Genomic DNA, 25,469 nt, shown 5'->3' on the forward strand with positions numbered 1-25,469 from the left:
TTATTATTATTATTATTATTATGCATGCAAATGTGTGTCCTGGATCTAAGCAATGGCCGATCTAGTCCATTGCTCTGTTTTCCTCAACTAGCAGGCTCTAGGATTCATGCTAGATTGTGGCTAATGTGTGTATTAGCTGATATGGTGTTCCACCGCCCTGTCCCATTCAGTTTAGTAGAAATGGGATGTGCAAAAACTGACTTAGGTACAATGTATGTAAACAGTCTGCATGGTGGTTAGTCTCCAGACACACATCCATTCACTTTTAAAATAATATTGTATAATCTTCTTTTTCCATCAACTCCATATCAGATTTAAAATAACTGTGACCATGAATGATGACTTTCAGTTGAAACACTAAAATGCAAATGAGTTCTCTTCAGGAATGTTTATTGAATCAGAAGAAAATCAAAATATACAACTATTTAGAATTCAGGTGCTAGTTTATATCATTAGTCTTATTCTTCCTTGCTTTTACAATAACACACATATCTGAATTTTCCATGAACACTATTAAACTTGCATCTCATATGATCTTTTTGAAGCAGGCAAAATTTTGTTCAGTCTTATAATCTGGTATAGTTTTTGTTTAAGGAATTAAGTTTAGTTACAGGCAAAAACTAAAAAAAGTTTCTGTAAAACTGAAGTGTTTTTCTTTAATGATAAGAAAAAAATTAATAACAAAAGTAAATACATCCTTTGAGTTAGTGATATAAAGGGCTCCATTGTGCTGCATTTTTGTTAATACTTTAATCACTTTCTTTTCAAAAGCTAATTTCCCCCATTTTATTACATCAAGGAAGAAAATAGATGAGAATGAGTTAGAAGTCCTGTACATTTCAGCCTTTTCAATATTAATAACTTGAAAATCAATTTGAAGCACACTCTTAAAAGTTGAGTTATATGACCTTGGCACTTATAACCACAAACTTTTTTTTTTTTAAAAAAAATCTTATCAATGTTCAATTTATCAAATGATGATTTTAAAAGCTTTATACTTATTCTTCCACCCTCCACATAATTTTGCCACAAAAACAGAATCCTTCTTATCACCTCCATCTAACTATAATTATTTTAAACAGGACCCTTATTATGCTGTGCAACCCAATGCAATGTTTACTGTTCAATAAATCTTAATTCTGAGTAATTGTATTTTGCTTATAATTGCAGGCTTAGAATGTTTTCTTACCTTGTTTGTTAGAATAACCATTCCATTTTCCACATTAGCCTATGCAGACATAACACTTAACTGTGGTTTGTTTTCTTAACCATGGTTAAGCACTGCATATGATTAATTAGATGATCATTAAGAGTTGCCTGGAAAATAGGGTGGGAAACTATGGACTGAAGTGTGTTTGCAAACCATAGTTTGCATTAGCTGTGGTTATGTACTGCATCTGTAATGACCAAACCACGGTTAAGGCAACAAGTTCGCCCTATATACATTGGACAATTGTTTCAGGCTTCATAAGCCACAGGTTATGAAACCACATATTTATGAAGCTGAGACTGATTGACTGAACTGAGCTATTCTCTGGTTATAGAGCATAACTAGGAAAACTAGATCTTTTCACTGCAAAGGATAGAACCAGGGTTAGCAACAAATGCTAATCATGCCCATTATATCTGCACCAGGTTACAGAGAGGTGTAAGAAGACTTAAAAGGTTGTCTATCTCACATGACCATACATCTACAAAACTCCCAACTGAAACTGATTTTGATTCCTAGAGTAGCCACAGGCAATCGAAAGGAACAACAGCATAGTGAGAGAACTCATACTTTGCAATATTGTAGGTGACAGATTCAGTCTCACATATTGGGTGGGAAAGACCTCAGATCTTGGAGGGCTGTGACCATTTAGAGGAGGCAATGCTGAGCTAGATGGACCAATGGTCTCACACAGTATAAGATAACTTCCCCATGTTCAGAGATAGGCAAGTGGGAAGATCTGAATCTTCAGGTTGCAGTTTTGCTGCCAACGCAAACTTTGTGCTTTGAACACCATCTCCTTGACCAACTTAGTTTGCACTATTCTCCACGCTTATGACAAGGAAGGATTCTATACCACTTGACTGCAACACTGCTGCGTGCTCACTGTTATGCTAATCAGTCCAGATTAAAATGGTATGATGTGCTGTAAAGATTGTTAACCAGTAGACATCTGCATAGGTACACATAGGTACACATACAAGTAGACCTTATCTGCATAGGTACACATGCAGGGAGAGCTTGGAATACAGGCTTGGGATAAGGCACGGTTAGGGCTGTGATCAGCCTGCAAACCAGGGAAACACAATCTGCATATTGTGAAATTATGAATATGCTAACTGGGTGCACTAAATTTGGCAGCTCTAATTAGCTGCCCAACATGTTTATTGCAGCTGGGGGTAATAAGAGACTCTCATAATTTTGCTTTCCCCTTGCAGGGGATGTGAAGTGGATCAATCTGCTGGGCTCAGCCCTGGACAAAGGCATGCACATTAAGATCTGGTCATCAGAGACATATGTCTTGGTTCAGTGAGGCTGCCCAGAGACAGAGTATGGGGGGCGGACCCTGCCATAGGATGGCATGACAGGGCCAGATGTGGGAGCAGAAGTCTCCGGTCGAAACCAAGCATTACTTTAATGCTCTAATTAGCAACCACATCTTGTTTTGAAAAACTCAAGACCAGGCATGTGCTTGCCCCGCCTCCCCAATTTTCATAGGGACTGCAGCATGAAGGAAAGGGAACCTTAACAATTCTCTTCCCAGATGCAATCCTGACAAAAATTGTCCTCCACCAACAGCAATTAGCTTTGACAGAGTGGGAGAAGATGCTCCCTTTGGTTAATTTTAATCAGCATCGTAGCTGGGAAGGAGGGATAAACCTCCCCTCCCAACATGCCCCTGGTATTCAATTTTAAAATGCACACATACACAGATGTGGTTGATAATAGAGCTATTAAAGTAACATCTGGCTTTGCCCTAAGAATGGTGAGCTTTTATGCGGTGAGGATTTTTATGTTGGTGGCCATAGTCAATATCGCTCTCCCTACCCCTTGGACTGACACGACTCTCTTGTCTTTTCCCTCCCCATTAACCTTCCCAGCAGCTGAGCTGTCCTCAACTCTAAGAGTTTCTCCACTGCTTTTCTGTGACCTTTGAGTTAGCCTATTTGAAGAAAACTTTCTGAAGAAATCCAGAATGTACACCAGTCTTTGTTGAGCCTAGTACAGCTATTGTTTGGCAACAACCATATGAAGCAAGGGGGTGGAAGGGAAGAGAAATGAACCGAAGGAAGTCTCCTTTTTTACACTGCATGGGTGGGGGGAAATGATGGCGGAGATCCAACGATCTGTCATTTGGTTCGGTGTATTCATTACTTGGGTTTCACAAAAGGCACAATTGATACTGGATCTGTTTGTACTTCGGCATCGGACATCCGTTTGGGGCTCTGTTGACAGGGAAAAAAACAGAGAGAGAGATGTAAAGATATTGATGAAGATGCTAAAATGCTGATTATGTTGGAGGCTCACATAGGCGTTTTCAACTTACATTCTTACTAAGCTTGTAGCCCATGTTATACAGACAGTGAAATAGGCTGTGTGTAAATTTTCACTTAAAAACAATTCTGCACAATGCTGAGTAAAACAAAAACAGTATCAAAAGAAAACCTGTAATGTGTCCATAACTAGTAAGTTATGGGGAGGAGCCAGGACTTTGAAATAGTACACCCAGATTACTGGAAATCTTGTTCAGCACCTCTTGAGTCAGAGACTGCTTGCATGCTTGCAACTTAAGGTTGGTAAGCAAAAGGACTAGAAACTTGGGTTTTTAAGAAAAGAAAGACGAGGTTATGCACCCAGTGATCCCATTTTGCACTTTCTCTGTGTTTCTGCAGAACCACAGGAAACATACAGTCCTGGCTGTAGTATCTGAAAGCTCATGTCTCAGGAAAGTTTATTTTGCATTTAATGTCATTCATAAGATAACCTTCATGTGGTTTGAATTATTCATGCAGAAATCCAGTATGTTGTGGGGCCTTATGTGATCCGGTGGGCAAGAAGAGCTTAGACCAGTGTAGATTTGCCAGTTCTAACATATTAAAAGTTTTGACCCTACGTACATATATTGTTAAAAAAAAAGGAAGGCTCAAATAAATGATGTTATTAGAAGTTGCCCCAAGAAGTTCCAGGAGTCTCTGCTTATCCCTTTAGCTTTCCTTACAGCAAGCAGTTGGAAGAGATGAAGTAAAAGTGCTTTCAGTATATACACGTATGTATTGCTGTTGTTAATTTAGTGCCCCCCTGCTAAATGATTGGAAAAAATAAAGCAATTGGAAAAAATAAAGCACAAAGTGTCCTGCCCAAAGGCTCACAATCTAGAAGACATGACACATATATGAACAGGAGATGGGAAAGGGTAAGAAGTGGGATTGATCCAGCAGAAGAAAAGATGTAAAACAGGCAGTCAGGTTCACAGTCCAAGATTCACAGGAAATGTATGATGGTGGTGGCTGTTGAATCAGCCTTTTTACCCAGTGTTTCTCTTTTCAATACTGGACTAAGTGCCACCCCACTGCTGTTGCCACCGGACAAGGTTAGGGGACCACCAGGGGTGGCACTGGGTTGGGGTAGAAAGTGGAAGGAGTAGTAGTAGGGAGAAATTTACCTTACTTGCATTTTAATGCAATTTTAGTGCAGAAATATCTAATTTGTATGTCCCCAAACAATGCATGAACCGTCACACAATTATCCATCAAAATCCAGACTTTTCTGAATTTTGCAATTCAGTTCTCCAACCAAAAATTGTTTGCAAAAATGTATAAAAAGGGGAATGTGTACTAAAATGCAGAAACACCATGCAGCAATGCATCATAGTAGGAAAATGCGTACCGTATTTTTTGCCCTATAGGACGCACTTTTTCCCCTCCAAAAATGAAGGGGAAATCTGTGTGCGTCCTATGGGGCGAATACAGGCTTCAGGAAGCTATCAGCAAGCCTGGGGAGCCCGCGGGAGTTCCCGCAGGGCTCCCTAGGCTGCGGATAGCAGCCTGCTGCCTGGTGCGTGGGCGCCCTGAAGCAGAGCACCCCGTGCGCCGCAGAGCTCCCTAGGCTGTGGATAGCAGCCTGCTGCACGGAGTGCGGGGCGCGCTGAAGCAGAGCGCCCCGTGCTTCGGGCAGACATCGGGCAGCCCCACAAGCTCGGGGGACAGCAGGGAGGCGCAGCGCCACCATCCCACTGTTCCTTGACCTGGTTTGGAGGCTGGCGCTGGGGAGAAGCGCGCCAGCCCCACAAGCTCGGGGGACAGTGGGGAGGCAGAGCGCCGCCATACTGCTGTTCCCCGACCTGGTTTGGATTCCCCGACCTGGTTTTGGGGGGGAAATAAAGGGAAAAAAACTAGGTGCGTCCTATGGGACGAAAAATACGGTATATAAGGCAAAATCGCGCACGAATGTGTATAGATTAGGAGACAACACAGATTTTTTTTGCGGAGGACTTAAAAAAGAAAAAGTTGAAAACTGCTATGGAAATATGGAGAACTGAATATAAGTTTAGAAAAACGAGAAACCAAAATTGAGAGATTTGTCCATGCCTAAGCAGAAGGCTCCCCGCCCAGCCCCTCTCAAATTTAGCACCGGCCCTGCTCTTTACCAAACACATTACAACCCCAATTGACAAACTGTGGCATACAAGTGAACTGGGAACAGATTTGGAGGCTAAGACCCAACATGCTTATACACGAAAGCTTCCCAGAATGGTGACTATACCAGGATTGCTAAAGAAAAATGGAAGGTAACGTACAAGGCCCTTAAAAAACCCTCCGAATGACTGTCTCTTCTCTATCCTCTTCACAGTGTTTTCCTTCGCCGCTTCCCCTCCATTCTGAAGGGAGTCTGTCTCGGCTGTTTGTTGCTCTGTGGAGTCTGGCTGGTCTTTGGCTTCCTGTTTGTTTCCTTGCTGGTTCTCTGTTGAACTCTCTTGGCTCCTCTCAGCCACAGGTTCTCTGTTCTCAGCCTGGGTCAAGGGCCTGTCTTTGAAGTCCAGTGTCTAAAGCAGTTTCAAACAGCAGTTATTTTTTAAAAGAGAGAAAGAAAGAAATGCATTTGGCAGGAGGCCCCCCAGTTTATTTAAAATTAAAGCTACCTCGCCTCCAATGCACATGGAACCCAAATGGTGGAAAATCTATTTGCTGCAATCCTATGCACACTTAATGAGGAAATAAGAACCATGGTAGGGCTTACTTCTCCCTGCACATGCATAGGATCAGGCTGCACATCATAATGTTCTGCCTGCCCCCCTGCCCCCCTCTCTCTCACACACAAGTTGCCCTTTTTACAGTTGTGGGACTACTCTCATGGAGGAAAGTGGCTTTCTGCAAAGCATTTCTTTTTACACATGTCTGTTGTTTCTATATTTCTCCATGCATAATAAAAAATTGAGGAAGGCATTTAAGTTAGGGCCATGTCTAGATGGATCTTATTCAGGCATCCCACAAACAGCATTTCCTAACATGTTTTTAGAGAGTGTCCAAAGCACGCCACAAATATAACCTTGGTAGTAGTTACAACAGTCCTCTAAAGCAGCCCAGGGTGACTGCCATTCCCATATTATAGATGGAGTTCTGAGGCTAAGAGGTAGCAGTTTGCTGAAGGCTGCTTAGTGACTTCAAGGCTGCGGCAATATTTGAACCACATGGCAAGACACATGGGCTGTTTGAATCAATTCCTCTCACCCAATTGACTGGAACCAGCTGCAGATGAACGTGGGATTTGCATGGTGTACTGCTTAACACTGCAATAACCACCACAGTTTCCTAAACCAAAAAGGTACCCCCCTTTTTGTGACAGGGCAGTTTCTTTTTGAAAATTAAGTACAAGCCCCAAAATTTAGGATCCCCTCCAAACCTGTGCCAAAGTTTTGCAGTTGTTTTGCAGCGAAAACCCTGTGTTTTGCAGCACCCCACAATCTGAGTAACTGATACATCAAACACAGGGTTCGTACTGGACATGAACTATGAACCCCCAAATTTGGAATCTCCCCAAACCTGTGCCAAACCTCTGCAGTTGTTTTGCAGCAAAAACCCCACATTTCGCAGCACCCCACAAAATGAGTAATTGATACACCAAACACAGGGTTCGTACTTAACATTAACTACGAACCCTAAAATTTGGAATCCCTAATGGAACCACTTTATTTGCATGCAGAAGGCCCTAGTTAAATCCCTGGCATCTCCAGGTGAGGCTTGGAGAACCCCTTTCTCAAATCCTGCAGAGCCACTGTCAATCAGTGTAGTCAGTACTGAATTATATAGATTGCTGGCCTGACTTGGTATAATGCAGTTTCTCATGTTGGCAACTAGGCTGGCCAGATGCAAAGGAGATCAGGGCTCCTGCAGAGGAGTTATGCAGAGGAGGAAATGTCATCAGGTATAATTTGCATAATAATAGGATCTATAATCTGGAGCCTAGGAAGTTACCATCTAAACACAACCCTAGAGACACAATGTTTTCTCATGCATGCATGCAACAACAACAACAGCATTACAACAAAGCAGTAACAGTGTTCTCTTCCCAAGCCATGAAGCATGAAACCAAAAGATGGGAGACAGAGACAGAGAAAGATTTGAAAGAACAAGATAACAGATAAATGACGCTGGGCTACAGAAGAGAAAGATTGCACAGACAAATTTCCACAGTGTAAAATTACAATACTCCACCAGAAGATTGACAAGCCATGATTTGGTCAAGGTAGTCCAATGCCATAGAAAATTCTGCATGGAATTGCAAATGGAGAAAACATGACTTCTTACATCCATTCATTTTTAAAATATTATTGTTTTTGTTTCCGAAGTAACAACTATTACAAGACAGTTCACTATAGCAAAGGGAGTGAAATAAGAACAGGATATGGACAAAGTTCAAAAAGGTTCACAACAAAATGCTACAGGTTGTTTAAAAGAATGAGGAAGTGAACGGCAATGTTAGATTACAAAGTGAAACGAAATAATATGCACCCCTTTCCCTGCCTTTAGCCATTATTGTGAATCTGGGATGTTATGCCCAAGCTACACATCTGGAAGCCACACACATGCTTTAAAGGTGGCTGAAAGTCACAGGTCATGATATTTTCAGGGTTTATAGGCAACCTGTGGGTTAACATAAAACTCTTAAGAATTTAATTTGCTCAGGCAGCGTGCCTTGGTGTATGAAACCTCTGAATCCATACCTCTGACATAATAACATTTACAGATTGCAGAATCAGCTTCTGGAGTCTGCATGAAGAAAGTTCCCATGCTGTTTCTTTTCAAACATCCCTACTTTATTGTCTAGGCACAAGCAGTGCCTTCCTCAAGACTCAAACCATAATTAAGAGATGTAGGTGTGGGCTGCTTGATTGCAGAGACCCCCACTTATAGTTGCCAACTCCCTGGGACCCTGGGAGCACCTACAAAATTCCCCATGAAGGGGCCGGGCACCTACAAATTTTGGTGCCATGGTCATGCACACTGCATGGCACCCATGGCCCCAGGCAACCATGGTCGCGGGGCCATGCTGGCACTCCTGCCCTCACTGTAGCTCTTCCCTTCTTCTCCCTGTAGCTCTTCAATTTCTCCCAATACCTACAGCTCTTATCAGCCACACCATTAACCACTGTGATAACACAAGCCCAGTATTTGAAACAAAGGTTAGCTTAGGTGCATCATTGTCCACCATGGTTACAACAAACCATGACTAAAGGCTAGGGATGGCTGACTGAACCATGGCTCAGTGCAAACAAGCAAACTATGAGCAGTAAGCCATAGAACAAACTTTGGCTTCAGTTCCTGGTTTGTCTGCTAGTTAAACAATGAGGTTGGGTTAGGACGTAACACCAAACCAAACCATGACTTGGCTCTCTGCAGCCGGGCAGCAGCAGGACCAGAGAAGAAGCAAAGCAGTTCTCTCCAGGAACCCACATGCCTGCTCATTTGCACTAAGCCATGATCTGGTTTAGCGTTCCATGCAGACTGGGCCATTATGTCTACACAAACTATTCATGGCTGGTTTGAACTAAAAGCTGAGGGACTGACATAAGGGAAAGGTGGGGTGGGGAAGCACTAAAGGAAGTATGTGAGCCTCTAGCAATTACTAAGGATGTACAGTTATGAGGAAAGAATTGGTTTTCCCCTGTTTCCACCTGCCGCGAAACTGTTAAAAACACAGAAGCTCTGCATTTTTAAAATGCAGCCCCACTGCAACCACCCTGTGATTTCTAAGATCATCCCTCTCCTTCTCTTCAAAAGTTTCAGCTGACTGTGAAGAACAAACGGTGGTGTCAAGAAAAGGTTGCCCTTGAGCTAAGTGGAAAGAGCATGTTCAGGATATCATCTTATCTTTGAATCAGGCAGAATATCAGCATGTTTCAAAGCAGCAAATTTGGCACATTTTAATGTTGAAGGAAAGAACGCAGGGAAATAGAAAAGGAAAGCTGTAAATAATGAACTGTATCACTCCCCTTCCTAACAGCTGATCCAGACCCAACAATCTGTCTCAGCTTGTAGGCAGCTCGCATTTCTTGAGAAAGGAAAACCAGATTAACGGGATCATAGTTTTCCCGACGAATTCTACTCACGTCTGCCCCAGAGATTTTAATTGACTCGAGACCTGAATCAATCAAACTCTTCAACCTTTGGTGGACTGCATTTCGGTAAAGATCAGGAAAGTGATAGCAGAGCATCCAAGGAGTGGATGCCCCCACCAGAGGACAAATGGGCCCTTGCACTGGCAGTGCTCCAGAGTGGTGCAGCAAAGAGTCTGCTTCTGCACGTTTTTTGCTGTGCGGTGACCTCTCCCCTCTTCTTTCAGGGCTCTGTACTGTTGCCACCACCATGAAGTTAAATGGAGCTGATTGGGAACTGTTCCCTTAGCAACGCTGAAGTGTTGTAGGCACATTGCATATGTACAGTGTTATAACGTAAGGCCTCAAGGCTTACTGAAAGGGACGGTCGGCTAAATGAATTGATAACAACCAGTGCAATGCCCAACACCAAACATCGTAAAGAAAAGTAAGTGTCCCCTATTTACCCAGTGCAAACTGAGAAGGGATGTTTATTTGTTACACTTATTTTCCTGCAAAGAGCTCACAGTGGCTTATATATGGTTCATGGGCAGTCAGTCCTTCATCCAGAGAGCTTACACATCCCACACACTGGGTGCATCTTCCAATTTCATGTTGCCCCTGGAGGGGTTGCAATGGGCCAATGGGATCCCTGAGCCCCCAAAAGATAAGCTTCTGCTAAGTCACAGGCTTCAGGAATTGGCCTGTGTTTTGTGGTTCACAATGGACAGCAATCAGTATCCACATTTCACAAATGAAAGCTATCAGTCTGCTGCCTGTACTGTCCACATCAGGTACTAAATCTCAAAACATTTGATCCAGTATATGAAGACTGCAGTACAGCCATTTCTACTTTGTTATGTATTAATGGTGGCAAAGGTTTTAACAGTACATAACTGGTAAAAAGAAGCAAAGGTACTTATAATCACTGGTTGCAAGATAAAGAGCTAACCTTTAATTAAATGCAGTAAATTAATATACTAGTTGGAAGTTCACTTTTGCAATGGAACACAAGTTCCACTTGCAAGATAGGACCTTCCTCTTCTCTTCCTGTGACGCCCTCCACCCCAAATCTGCTCTGGAAAGTCCCCCAACCCTCTGGAACAGTTATTGAGGGTGATCAGGGCTGAAAGGAGAGAAGGGAGAAGTTCTGCATAAGTGAAAATCTGCTGTGTGAGCAGAACAGCGGTGTTGGATACAGCCCATTAACTTTTAAATGTATTATTTCACTACTGTAGAAGAAATAGCAAACTAAGTTAATATGAAGTGAATGGACTTGATACAGTATTAAGAACTTTACACAGATGCCAGACTGACATGCACTACACATAAAAATAAGAACATAGGGAGGGTTTTAAGACAAACTTGAGAACAAACATACAGATAAGACGGAATTGTCTTTATTTATCCTTACGTTGAATTTTTGTATAGACCTGACAGCTTAAAATGATGTTAGAGGTTTTTTAGAAATGTATAAAATGAACTATTGGATATATGCTTGCAGTGCTTTTGATAAATCTGGTCATTTAAAAACCCAAACAATTTATTATTTTTAGTTTTGACTGCAATTATGGATACAGAGATTTGTTTCCAAAGGCGATAGTGACAGTTTTTAAACCCAACAGTCCCAAATTCAGCTGCAAAAAATGAAGGAAGTGAAGTATGGAACACAATTGGTCAGAGGCTGAACAAAACATGCTCAATGGACAGATGAGTTCTGCCATCATGAAAGAAGAAACAGCAAAGTGAGGCTCTGGAAGTAGATACCAGCTGAACCCATCACCAAGAGAAGATCAAATCCATACACTTACTTGGGCATCAGGGGCTTGCCCATTTACCTCTTCTGGAGCAACTACTACTGCGTCACCTCTGACTGGCTAGAATAACAAAGGGTTAGATGCATTTCTTCTTACCATGTTTCTGTAGTACTGTGGTTACAGAGGACTTTAACAGGCAATGCTAGCTAGATTCCTTAGCCCCAACCCTGTGAACTTTTTGTGAACTTTTTTCAAATGAATCCAATCCAGATAATGCATGCCTCCCTCTTGCCAATCTACGGAGCCCCTTAAACATGTCAATTTAGGGCAAATGTGGAGACTTCTCATTTCCTCAGGTGTTCTTTATAGGCTTGCTGCGATTTTGAAGGCAGGCAACAACTTTGGGCAGGTCCTGTTAGAGTTCACTGGTGGGTGTTGTTTGACTGAGTGTATGGGGTGAAAAATCAACAAACATTTGGAAGAGGGAATGGCCTTAAGGTTCTCCAGAAATCAGGGTAAATGTGGGTTAAATGGGAGGAAATTATACATTGGCATTTTGATGCTGGCAGTGTCATAGTGAATGCAAGAAACTTGCATGTATGAAGAGTTTTGGTTCCACAATACACACCTGTCTGGAACTTCTAAGGGCCCATTATCTGTTATATGACTTATGGAGGTGGTGAGTTTACTCTATAGGTCTGACTGTTTCTAATATAATGCCTGTTGCAGGGGGTGGGAGTAAGGAAGAGAGGTGAACTGGTCAGATCATGAAGGAGACCTTGCTGAAGGAGCAGATGTACGTGCTCACCTCATGAGGTGAGATCATGAGAGGAGTTGCTCCGCCATAGGCCACCAGCAAATGTTGCGGTACTCTAACTACTCTGTTTGGCTATTTCAAATACTTTACAAATTAATCCCTTCTAGGTCATACTTTATACCTTCTCCCATACAGATTCAAAAATACCCTTCTTACCAATTTAAATAATTTCCTCAGATCCTTAGTTTTGCTGGGCTTCTCATCTCCTTTGGACTTTACTTCTGCTGCTTCCTGACTTCTGCTTTCGACTTTAGCTGCGGCTTGGGGAGATGCTTCGATCCTCTCCGTGTTTATCACCTCGATGTCATCTGTTGGAGTCTGCAGGTTATTTGTAACAAATGTTAAGGAACAGTGGAATGCATATAGATAAATTAAGATGGCCTACTTTAGAAATTCAGAATCACTTACGGGAATAAGAGCCATCATCTCAGAAGGATGAACATTTATTTCAAACTTAAAGAGACAGATTTTATAGGAAACAGGTTGGATTTTTGCACCCTGGATGCCACTCCCACCTTCTGTGAAACACAACTATATTTTAGAGTTTCCTTGGAGAAAATCCTTTCTGGTAACTTCCTGAATATGTTTGGCTGCTTATAAAAGCTAACAAACTGCTTCAGTGATATAAACTACTTTGAGACCTGTTGATAGTCCACAAATGACTTAAACAAACAGACCATCAGATCCCTTCCCAAAGAAAATTAGCATGCCAGGTGGAAAATTAGGTTAGAACCTTTTCCCCTGGCATGCTACATTTCTACACGCATGGCATTTATTTTTATGTGAGATAAACTTCAGACATGCCATCCCGCCTACCTGCAGCATGAAGTGGTATAGCATAGCAAGAGTACAAGTGATTTCATTGTATGTATGGATAAAGCTCAGATTCACATGCCCATGGTATCTGTAAATATTGCTGCTCATTCCACTTTTGGCATGGCAATGGTGGAATTTCTGCAACACTGTGATTAACAAAGTGCCAAGGAGGTAGGCTATGAAATCCCTACTGCCTGTTTACTCACTGGTGCGGTAAACCATAACATTAGATGTTGGGGAGGAACTGAATGTTAGGCAGCAGAGAGTTGCTGCTGAAAGGTGGCAGTCTGTGATCCAGTTCTGCCATTTCTCCTTGGTAGCGTGAAGTGAAATTTCCCATGGTATTGACCAACATAATGTGCTACCCTGCTGCTGACCAGGGGGCAGTCAGTTATGTGGAGCAGAGTTGGGGAAACCCATAAAGCTGTGTTGTCAAGCATGTGGGCAAGATTAGCAAAATAGTCACAAGGAAAAAGGAGAAAACTGAACACAGAGCTGCTTTTCTTGCCAGCAGCCCATTGTTTGCATCACAATGTGCAGTTTCATGCTTAAATTCAAGAGTGAAGTAACCATTAGCTACTTAGCCTGTGGTGTTATTAACAGTAGTAATAGAAATTGCATCAGTTGAGGACCCCTCCAGACTTTTTGTGGGTGTTCATTAGTGGTGGATTTATACTGGACAGTCCGCTTTATTAGTTGTTGGAAGATGCCGCTGCAATGTTGGGAAGGAGTCTGAAGGGGCACTCTTGTGCTATGGCACAGCAAATTATAACCAGCAAACATTTGTGGTATGGAATGTTACAGGGTTTCAGGAGGAAGTTGGGGAGATGCACTGTTTGGAAATGCATCAGTACGTTTGCCCCACTGAAAGCAGGATTGCAAATAATAGCCCCGATACCACCATCAGCACAAATAATCATGAATTCACATAAAATGGATGTCTGGAGAGGTCCTGAGTTTGCTGACAAGACAGTTAGAACAAATAATAAATCAGGAATCAACAAAATAAACAACCTTAAAAAGAACCAGCACCATTATTAGCGGCTGTGATATGGTCACCATGTCATCTTCAACTTTTATTTTACTCTTAGTATAAAATGTAATGCAGCATTGCTATATTGCAACAAAAGATGAGCGAACAGAAAGACAGAATACCTTAAATCACAGCTATGAAATAAAATACAGCATGGACATTAAAATCCAATGGCACCGTTCAAAGAAACCCTTGTAACCACTCCAGAACAACAAATATTGATGTGGTGCTTGTCAAACTGCATCCCCATTGATGTAAATTTTATTAGCATATGGCATTAGCTGTTGCACTGATGCAATTAAATTTGGTCTTCCAGCCCACCAGATGTAACCAGTTATCTAGCTGCAGGAGTTTGTTCTCTTCCCAAAGCAAAATGCATCCTCAATAAGGCAGAGCAGAAGCAATCTCCTGGGACTTCGTTTTTTAAAAAACAGTATAGTGTGGGATCATATTACAGCCAGTGCTGCTACAGCTGTAGCCCAAATGCGTTCTGTCTCTCATGCTATGTTGATGCAGTGGGTTTAGTTTCACTAGTGATAACAGTTGTATCCTGGGAGGAAATTCCAGGCACGTCTGGGTTCAAGGAAAATATCCAGTCACCCAGGAAGCTTAACTGACTGGCTATTTTATGGCTTACCCAAAACATAATGTTGTATTGATGCTACCCCTGCTACTGATTTGGCTCTCATTTGCTGATGACAGTTACTTTTGCTGATAGGGATACCTCAGCTGATGTGTTAATAGAGGTATGTTTGAAGAGATTGGCTGTAATTAAATCTAGCACAAATAAAAGCGACGTTTGATGTTTCAAGTTGCTATTATATTGCAGGTTGCTTTGAGCTTTTGCGAAATGGACAGGGCATGCATATAAGACAAATGAGCGGTTATTTCCTTTAGCTCTGCTGCTCAATGAGCAATTTTTCAATTCATTGACATGTGCAAGTAAATAAATAAAGACTCTCCCATGGAAAACCTGCATTTAATCTGGCTTTGCTGTGGCATCATCAGTTCTAAGAAGCCTTTCAACACTGGGTCAACCCAGGACCTATTGTGAGGTATATGAAAAAACTCCTATAAATAAATCTAGCCAGAAAGGAAAATGGCTATCCAGAAAATCCACACGTACCTTTTTTCGAAAGAATTTACTTAGGGGTGTAGGAGTAGAAGAAGATCTCTCCTTTGTTATTATTATTTCTTTTGGAGTTTCGTTGGTGACAACCACTGTCGCTGTGGCTGGTTGTGGCGCAGGAGGGTCAGGAGCCCTTGTGTTCTGCTTTGCGGCTGGACTCTCCTGTGGTGGAGCGACGTTTGCTTCCGATGTCACGGTAGCAGTGATTACAGGCTGCTCAGCAATCTGGAAACATACACAAGAATTTGTAAATAGACAAAGGGCCATTAAAAAATTTGCAGAATGGGGCGGTGCTGGCCCACGCCAGACATTTACCTCAACACACATTTAAAGCACACGGCTTCCCCCCAAAGAACCATGGGAACAATTGTTTCTTAACGGTGCTGGGAACTGTAGTTCTGTGAGGGAGAAATTGCAGTTCTCAGGATTCTTGGGCGGGGAGAAAAATGTGTGCTGAGTGTGTTTTCACAAAGTGGGGGGAATAATAAGGATGGGGGGAAAGAGACAAGATAACATGACACAACTATAGCTTACGAAAGAGCATCCAATCCTACATTTTTATGCATACCCCATGCATTATGGGAGCCTTCCCCAATTTGGTGCCCTTTAGATGTTTTGGATTACAATTCCACCAGCACCAGCCAGCATGGCAGCACCGGCTGATACTGCTGAGAGCTGTAGTACAAAACATCTGGAGAATACCAGTTGTGGAAGGCTGGGTTATAACATGGGTAAAGAGGAAATGACTTTTATAGGAAATGACTTTTAAAGTCACATTTTGGGCACATGATTGCTCTCTATACATTTGGACACTTAGGATATCATAACCAAATTCTACATGGTGGATCCTGAGATCAAAGAGCAAGTTTTTGTCTATTTTGATACAAATGGATGCCATTTCGAATCAAGATGGTGGGCTGAACTGTTCTGCACTGATTTTAACCACTAGTTTCAAAATGGCACTGTTTTTTTTTTAAAGTTTGTTGAATTCCTGAGCAATGCCAGGTACGAGACTGTTAGCTCTCTATTAAGCTGAAACTTGTAGAAATGTTCTTTGCAACTGGAAACTCATGAATGCTTTTCAACAGTGTTACTCACTTTGGTATTTGCTGCCTGCTGAGCATCTTTCTTTGCCTAAAAGACGAGGAAATACACATACACAAGTCATTTGGGGCTTTGTCATTCCATACAACCCAGTAACTGTGATTATGAACAGGGATAGAGTCACACGATCAGTTTGCCTTACGGTAGATATGATGAAACCCTATAACTTGGAACAGTGTTCAAAACTCCCATTGTTTTAGGCACATTCCGCGACAGGGGATTTCATTAGCACAAGCAGTTTCTGAGCTCTGGGAGCAGTACTGCGCCTAAGATTTCAGATTAAAACTGCAGAGTGGAAGGAAAGTGGAAGGACCTTTTTCTGCCTCCCCACTTCCAGCTACTCTCTGAAGACTGGAGAAGAGACCCTCTTAAGAATATTAGGGGGGTGGGCAGGGGAAGGACTAGACCATGTGAAAAATGAACATAATATTTTAACTGCAGTTCTTTCATTTTCAGATTTGTATTCTTGCTATTAAAAAGTGTGCCTAGACATTTTGTTGTTGTTCAAAGTGACAGTCATTGCAACTGTTCCTGTTCCACCATAAAGGTACCACTGTATACAATAATGAACTCCTCATGTAATCCCAATGCACCAATGAACTTGTATTCAGCTATTAGTATTTATGTTATTTCGGGTGTGTTTTTTTTAGAAAACATACCTTTGGTTGAAATTAGTATTAACATTAAGACCTGAAAAACAATGTTTCCCTGGTTCAGAAGGTGACCATGGCTTTAAGGAAGCATGTGCTGGCTTTAGAAGATATGAGGTACAGGGACAACAGGAAGCAAGTCTGGCAGCTCCTGTTCACTGTGCCACTTTATAAATTTCAGCATGAAGTTTGCACATCTCCCTCTGTGACAAGATGCATGTCTTGCTGATGTGTGAGCATGCATCTATCAATGTATATATTTAATTAGCAAAACGTACTTTGAAGTAGCCTTTCCCCAGCTTGATCCTCGTGTCTACTCAGACATACTTACCCCTGAACTACCTGAGATTTTTTTTTTTTTAAGAACGGTTAGGGCTGGAGCCTCAAAACTTTTCTCTTGACCCTAAATAGGATCTTGTAGTTACAACTTCTATAGCTCATCCCCCTTCAGGTGAATGTGTGGATCTTTCCTTTTCAAATACAGCAACCGATACGATACTTTCGTTTCAGAGCAGCCTAAGTGCCTTTCCCACTACCATTCTATTCCAAATCAATGCACTTATTATGTAATCCCCTCTACTCCCAAAAATTCCATGTGGGTGTCTGAGTGGAATTTCTGCACTCAGAAATTAACTTCATTTTCCATCCACAGCTCAAGGGTCTTTGTCTATATGCATTCCTCAGGATAGAATGCTCCCATTCTTTCCCTCCAAACAAAAATATTGATACTTAATATTGAATAATAATACGTTGACGTGGTTTTGGCTACGATTCTGTACTAATACAAATCCTACAATTCTTCAAAATTAGCCATGCATTCATTCTGGGTCTTTACTGCTGACTTGCGGCTACTGCTTTGCTCTACAAGTGTGAGGGAGTTGCAGGGAACTAGCTGTCTACAGTTATCTGAAGAGTTATCCTAAAGGAGCAAGATTGTAGCTTGAGGGTAAGGTTGGAGCCATCATTGTCACTCGAGGCGCAAGTGGCCGCTATGGTGTGGAATGCTTCTTACGAGTGGAGAGCACATTCAAATTTCCCCCTTTCACTGATGGTAGTTATATAGAATTCTATTGTTCTATATTTCAATTTTACAGTGCTGGTCCAGTAGTTTTCTGGAGCTTCTTCAAGACTGCTAGAAAGAGACACCACAAATAGCACAACCACTGGGCCACCTACCTGTTGCAGAATCGTTAATATAATGGCACGTGAAATTCTCTGAACGCTTTACATGCAGGTCAGGTGTAATTTTAATAGTCTCTTTTTGACTTCATTGTTTGTCAGATCGAACCTCAGGTTAATGGCAGCACGGGCATTGTTAGTGAGAGGGAGTTATTAACACAACATGGGAAATGGTCAATATGAATTGGTTAGAGGGTTTTCCTTCCTGAACCCTGAATTCACAGATGTTGCTTAAGGAGTAGATTTCCAGACTCTAAAACGCTCAAGACGCCTTCTTTCTCCCTCCCCACTAAGCCGGATTTTGCCCTTCAGGGTGTCTGATCCTTGCAGTTTTTCATTCTGCGTCAACAATGCGAAGACTCATCTGCTGACATTCAGGGTTCCATTTTTGTTAGTCTCCAGTACCAACCTTATGCCTAAACAGTTTGCTAAATGTACTGTGTCCTAATCTGGGGCTGTCTGGCTTCTTTTTCTTGGTGCCTTTCACGTGGGAATCGGCCGCCGTCTTCTCAGAAAGCTGCCCGCCAAGGCCTGTTTGAGATCCCTTTTGGGCGACATCATTCAAAGCTGAGTCTCCACTGCAGCCTGTGTTGTCCTTTTGCTCACAACATTTATTTACTTAGCAAGATATATAAACCGTTTAATCAAAGAAATATCTCTATGGCAGAGGTTTGCAGAACAGCGTAAAATACTCATTTTAAAAAAGCCTTTAAAAAGGGCAGGTAAAAACAGTATCAAAATATGGATAAAAATCAGCAGCTCTCTTTAACCCCCCCCCCCCAAATGTACATAATACAATCACACATCCTGGTAAAAAGGTAAAGGGACCCCTGACCATTAAGTCCAGTCGTGGCCGATTCTGGGGTTGTGGCACTCATCTTGCTTTATTGGCCGAGGGAGCCGGCGTACAGCTTCCAGGTCATGTGGCCAGCATGACTAAGCTGCTTCTGGCAAACCAGAGCATCGCACAGAAAAGCCGTTTACCTTCCCGCCGGAGTGGTACCTATTTATCTACTTGCACTTTGATGTGCTTTCGAACTGCTAGGTTGGCAGGAGCAGGGACCGAGCAACAGGCACTCACCCTAATGAAAAAAGCTTTTTAGCAGTGTTGAGTACAACCTAGGCCAAATATTAACAGGCAGGGAGTTCAAGAAAACAGGTTCTGCACACTCAAAAATCAATTGCTTACAAGTGCAGAACAAATCTTTTGTGACACTTGTAAATGTGCCTATGCATGAGAAGAATTATATGCACTAGAATGTCATAAAATAGTACCCATATCTACACATCTCTCCAATGTAAAGGACTCTGCATTTCACTTATTTAAGAATTATCTCACTGTTTCTCCCCCAAAACATTCTTGAGGCTGGGCTGGTGAGCCTCTAATACAGCCCCCTCCCTGGTCACCCCCCTTAGCAGCCCTGCTCCTCAGCGCTTTTGCCTGACTGGAATGTGTCCTTGAACTGTGATAGTGTTTCTTGTTTGCCTGGGTGGAAAACAGAGAGAGATGAATTTCTGAAGAAACGTCTGGCTTTGGTGTGGCTGGAACGCAGCCCACTGAATAAGTTCAAGAGTTACATCTATTGGCCTCCTTTTTTTTTTATTTCATTACATTGGGCCCCACATACAAGTGTCATGTGTTTCCCAGAAGGCTGTCCATGAAGAAACGTGGCCTTTGGGAGATAAAAATGCCCCCTACCCTTGTGTTAAGGTAAATCATACAGCAGGAGGGGGAATCACTATTATAACGAGTACTGCTTAAGCACACCATTCTGTGCGCTAGTCAAACCTTCAGCCTTCATGGAACCCTTTCAAATATTGATTCATCTGCTGAGAAACAGCTACATCTTTGGGGTGTCGCAGAACATTTGGCAAAGGCATAAAAGGCACATGCTGAGCTTTGCAGCAGTCCTGGATGAACGCAACTTAGAATACGTGTTTTGAATGATGTGTGCTGCACTCCTGAGCATAGCTGTCAATGTTTCCCTTTTCTTGTGAGGAAACCTATTTGTAATAAGGGAATTTCCCTTTAAAAAAAGGGAAACGTTGACAGCTATGCTCCTGAGCCACTGCTTCTCATTATGCAGGGCCAAGAAGGTGGCAGACACACAAAGATGCTTCCTTTTCCTACATAATGTCCCAAGTCCTGCAGCCCCAAAACAACTGAGAGCTTGCCACAGGTATCATGATGCTCCTCAAGAATGGCTGCTCGGAAGCAATATACTATAATTGGGAGTCTCCTGCTGCTTATGCAAACTGGTCCTTCTGCCAAGGATAGTCATATGCTCTTTTTCTTTAGTCTGTTTAACTTCCTGCTTAGGACTAATAGTCTAGAAGACAGATGTCTTGTGGGCCACTGTACTCTCCAGAAAATGATCTAGGGGCCAAGAACAGCCAGCTTCCTAATAAAGTTGGTGCCACCTAGTGGTAAAGACCTCCCAGTTATTAAGCTTGTGCTCAGGCACAACATTATACATAAAAAGGTAAATTGATATATTGCAGAAATGTACCATTATATGCAGAATTTAGTTTTCTGCCGTCAATGAACGCTTTCAAAACAAATGTGTCAAATTGCCAAAGAAATATTGAATATCAAAGTCTGGGTTCTTAATAGGCTGGGGCTCCAGCTTGGTAAGAGAAGTGCTGAAACAGGCGAACAACAAATCAGTTCTAAGGGCCATTTCATACATTGAACAGAAAAAAGCAACTCCCCAGACACACACCCCTCTGCAACAGGGGGTTGCAGCACACCTTAGTTTTCTCACACATGCACCTATATGAAAGAGGTACTCTCAGATATATATTTGCCAATTTACATTATTGACATGCACCTAAACACCCTCTGCCCAGGTATAGTCCTTAAAAATGTAGCAACCCCACTCAGCTAGGAATCAGGTTGACCTTGGGCTAGTCACTGTATCTCAGTGTGAGCTACATGACAAGGTTGTTGTAGAGATAAAACAAGGCAGTGATTTGGTATGCTACCCAGAGAACCTTGAAAAAAAGGTGGCATGAAAAGCAATAAGTCAGATAAATAAATTGCAGTAACCAATAACACAAGTCTTTAATATTGCCTGACATCAAATCAAATGCAATTATTTGCAATGTAGGTTGGGTTGTACATGCATGTGTGAACCAGTCCCAAAGTACACATTAAGCCAGTTTAGAAAAGTATCCCAAGAAAAGGAGGAGGGGTCTATATTGAACTTATATTGCTAGGATCCAATCACTCACCTTGTCCTCAGTGTCACCCTTGGAATCTGCTTTGCTTGGAGATACCTTTCAATTCAAGAAAAGAAAACAATTCATGAAATGTGCAATATTCAAAACCAGACATGAACTGAACGAGAATTTAGCTGGAAGAGAAACATTAAGTGTGCAAATTTTAAATTGTGATAGCTCAGCTCATGAGATTCCTAATCTCAGGGTCATGAGATTGAGCCCCACACTAGGCGAAAGATTCCTGCATTACTGGGGGTTGGACTGTATGACCCTAGTGGTTCCTTCCAATTCTATGGAGGAGGACTGGACAAAGGCCAATGGTGTTCGAATGCAGAGACAGACTTGTGTTAAACACTGGAAAGAACAGCCTAATTGTAAAAGTAATTCAAAGCTAGAACAAGCTACCTAGGGAGATTATGAAGTGTTCCTCAAAGGCAAATTAAATGGGCATCTGTCAGCATGAAGACAAGATTGTAGATCCCCCTCCCCCCATAGAAAGCTGAAAGGGGTAAGATGGAACCATAGTGTCAGGGAACTGCCATCAGCTCAGAGGCATGAGGTGGAAGCAGTGGCGTAGCGTGGGGGGTGCAGGGGGGGCGGGCCGCACCGGGCGCAACATCTGGGGTTAGGGCAAATCCATGGGTTAAGGGGCGCAAATCCACGGGTTAGGGGGCGCAAATCCACGGGTTTGGGGGCGCAAATTACTTGCCTTGCCCCGGGTGCTGACAACCCACGCTACGCCACTGCGTGGAAGGGCAGTTGTGTTATAGGGAACCTCTGAAAATCTTGCGAAGCAGTTCCTCCTCTGGCGACGAGGAAAGCCCCACCTCCAGTGGAGAGGAGGTGGTGGGACCAGGGGATGCTAGGGAGAGCCTCAACACGGAGCCTGAGCAAACCCAAGAGGAGGGAAGTGCTCCTTTGCCAGCGCCCATTCTGTGCAGTAGGTTTTGGCGCAGGGAGGGGAGGAGAAGGTTGGGGGTCACACGACTGTTATGCTGGGGGAGGTACAAGGACTGACCACTCCCGGATTCTGCTAGCGATTGAGCCAGACATGAACTTACGACACTCTTCACTGTAAATAGTTTGCACTAAGAATAAAGCCTGGAAAAGACAGGTCGGAGTCTTGCCTGTTTGCTCTCGAGCAACCACACCAGCACCTGACACATAGGATTGTAAAGTTGGAAGGGACCCAAAGGGTTTTGTAGCTCAGCACTCTGCAGTGCAGGAATTCCAGTTACAGAATCCCAGCTGTAAATGATAAAGCCATCATGACTTGTGGTGTGCCCACTATTCTTTCCCATTATACTGTTCCAAGAATGCAAGAACAAAAGAAGTGCTCTGTTGGGTCAGGCCAAAGCCTGCCTGCCAGTCTGGCTCAGTGTTCCCTCGGCAGCCAATCTGATGGTTCTGCAAGCCTGCAAGCAGGGCAAGGCAAGGCAGGAGTGCAACAGAACTCTCCCCAGCAACTAGGATTTAGAGGCATGCTGTCCCTGTTACTAGAGGCAATGGATTGTCTAGTAGCCACTGATAGCCTTACTGTATTCTCCCTGAATTTGTCTAATCCGCTTTTAAAGCCATCCAAATGGGCAGTCGTCACTACATCCGATTCCATAGTCTTAACTATGTGTTGTGTTCTCTCTCGCCTGCTCTGATTCCCCCATCACCATTCAGCTTCAATGATTGGCCCCAAGTTCTAGTATTGTGAGAAAGGGAGAAAAACTTCTTTGTCCACTCTTGCCATACCTTGTGTAATGTTATGCTGTTATGTACTGAAGTTCTCACCCTGGGCTAGCAGGGGGATACTGTAGATAGTTGTGCAAATAAGGGATCGAAAGTGACATTCAATGATTGGATAGTTTTAGAAAGTTGTTACAGTAACGTTGTACTGGAGCTCTATATAAGCAGGCTGACTGAACCCTTCAGTTCAGTTCTGGCCCGGCCTGTGAATAAACAATAGTTGTTTGAAGAATCGCTGTGTCGTCTGATATGTTTACCCACAACTTAACATATACACCTCTATCAGGTCCCCTCTTAACCACATTTTGCCTGCTAAAACTGCATAGCCCCAAATGTTGTACCCTTGCAGCTGCTCCAGCCCCTCGATCATTTGGCTTGTCCTTTTCTAGCTTGATGATCTTCTTTTAGTGCTGTAGTGGCCATAACTGTACACAATTTTTCAAGTTTTCCATTGCCTCTAGCCATGTATATTTAGTTAGGCTTAAAAAAAAAATATTGCAAAGCTTGTTTAACCAGCAGTTAAGCAATCACAGGCAATAGTGATTTCCTAGACCAAGTTTGATAGCAATCCTTTGCTTGCTGACCATGGAGTAAGCCCCAGAGAACTCAATGGGACTTATGTCTAAATAAACATACTGTTGTGAGTTTTGAAGGGATGGGGTTAGGCCGTATGCCCAAGTCCCTTCTAATTTTTGAATCCGGCAAGGATTCAATTGTTGGAATAGCCAGGCCACCTTCTTGGTGTGTTAAGAACCCTATCTGCTTTTGCATCCGGCCACCCCATGGTGAACCAGTGCACTACTTTGAACACAATATTTTTGTGGCAAATGCTGCCAACAACTAAATTGATTAATACTTAAAAAGCAGACAAAGACAAAGTGCATGTTAGGAAAGTTAAAATTCCTTGGTAACATTTCCTGTCATATTGCAGAGATGTTTTATTAGATTTATTACACAACCCTATGCATTTTTATTCCTAAACCAGTCCCCTAGCCCTCCGTAAATGAAAACAAGTTCCATTGAGCTCAGTGGACCTTCTCTCCGAATAAAGATGTCTGTGATTCCTCTGTTAATTTAGCTTTCCTTCTCCTTCCACAACATCAGAACAATTTTCCAAGGCATTGTCCACACTTCCACTTTTCCCGTGCCTTGAAAGCACAGGTCCAAGTGGTTTTCCATTTGTCCCATGCTTTCTAGACACTGTTCAGAGTGGTTTTGCCTTTGCTCTACTGCTTTCCCCTGGAAAACCTGCTCTTTAGCACTAAATCAGAACAAATGGAAATCTGCAGAAAATCCAATTGCCATTTGTTCCGATTCAGTGCTAAAGAGCAGGTTTTCAGTGCTAAAGAGAGTGGATTTTCTTGGGGGAAAGCAGTGGGGCAAAGGGAAGTGTAGATGAGCTTTTAGTTGTGCCTAGATGGAAATGCTTGTGTAGAAAATCAGTGGCGTAGCGTGGGTTGTCAGCACCCGGGGCAAGGCAAGTAATTTGCGCCCCCTAACCCGTGGATTTGCGCCCCTAACCCTAACCCCCAGATGTTGCGCGCGGTGTGACTGGCCCCCCGTGCACCCCCCACGCTACGCCACTGTAGAAAATAACAAATGGTTTTAATCTGACCTTCACAGCTAATGAATAAAACATTCCCATGTACACTTAAGATAGATTTTTTCTAGTTAAATGACATTTCAACATTCAGGTAGAGTAGCTAAATGCAAAAGAGGACAGGGCTCCTGCTTCTTATTTAATTGTGTAGGAGTTTCAACAGGTGTAGCTTGCATAATAAGCTACACCCACAGAAATGCCCTCTCCTATACATCTATTAAAAGTGCTGAATTACCATCATTTTTTGCATCTAGATACATGACAAATAAATTGCTTTCTGCCTCGGTCAACAACACCTGATACTCATTCTATTGAATATATCAGTTTTGGTTTTTCTCACTTTCTTGTTTTTCTAGTTTTTTCTGGTTTTTCTCACTTTCTTGTTTTTCTAGTCTTAAGTTCAGTTCTCCATGTTTCTACCTCGGTTTGCAGTTTTGTTTTTGTTTTGTGACCCCCCTCCCCTCCATTTGCACTTTTTGCATGCAATTGTGCCCAATATACCCATGTCTGCAAAGCATTTTTTGTATTTTCACTGCCATATGCATTTTTGTACACATTGCTTGGAGGAAGAACTGCCTTGCAAAATTCAGAGAAGTGCAACTGTCAAAGGACAGTTTGATTCATGTAGTGTTTTTCAATGTGCAAATGAAATAAATTTGCCTTTAAATGCACACTAAATTGAATCCCCCGCCCCACATACATTGTTTGCAATCATTTCACATTGAACTGAACCTTTGCAGCTTTGACTGTGTTAGTTTGTGCTGCCCATGTGATGCAAAGCACCTCTTCCCTCCTAAATGTCTCTCTGTAACCGCGGGGCAACAATTTTATCTTACAACAATTC

At 42.5% G+C, this 25,469-nt stretch overlaps 1 protein-coding gene across 7 annotated transcripts in view; it reads right to left on the bottom strand.

Annotated features, from left to right (window-relative positions):
* Positions 1 to 373: 373 nt before the first annotated feature.
* The window catches only part of BCAS1 (brain enriched myelin associated protein 1), a 55,406-nt gene continuing 30,310 nt past the window's right edge, over positions 374 to 25,469 (bottom strand). The window contains exons 6-13 of one of the 7 annotated variants that reach the window (XM_083618676.1): positions 21,301 to 21,345; positions 18,476 to 18,610; positions 16,232 to 16,267; positions 15,131 to 15,358; positions 12,312 to 12,473; positions 11,393 to 11,458; positions 5,787 to 6,032; positions 374 to 3,435 (exon numbers count right to left, since the gene is read on the bottom strand). In XM_083618676.1, the coding sequence (XP_083474802.1) occupies positions 3,361 to 3,435; positions 5,787 to 6,032; positions 11,393 to 11,458; positions 12,312 to 12,473; positions 15,131 to 15,358; positions 16,232 to 16,267; positions 18,476 to 18,610; positions 21,301 to 21,345 (993 nt within the window). In that variant the 3' untranslated portion in view covers positions 374 to 3,360. The other 6 variants (XM_083618679.1, XM_083618678.1, XM_083618677.1 and 3 more) reach the window with 6 other exon arrangements.

Source organism: Podarcis filfolensis, assembly GCF_964270895.1.
Source record: "Podarcis filfolensis genome assembly, chromosome: 6".
Taxonomy (NCBI): domain Eukaryota; kingdom Metazoa; phylum Chordata; class Lepidosauria; order Squamata; family Lacertidae; genus Podarcis; species Podarcis filfolensis.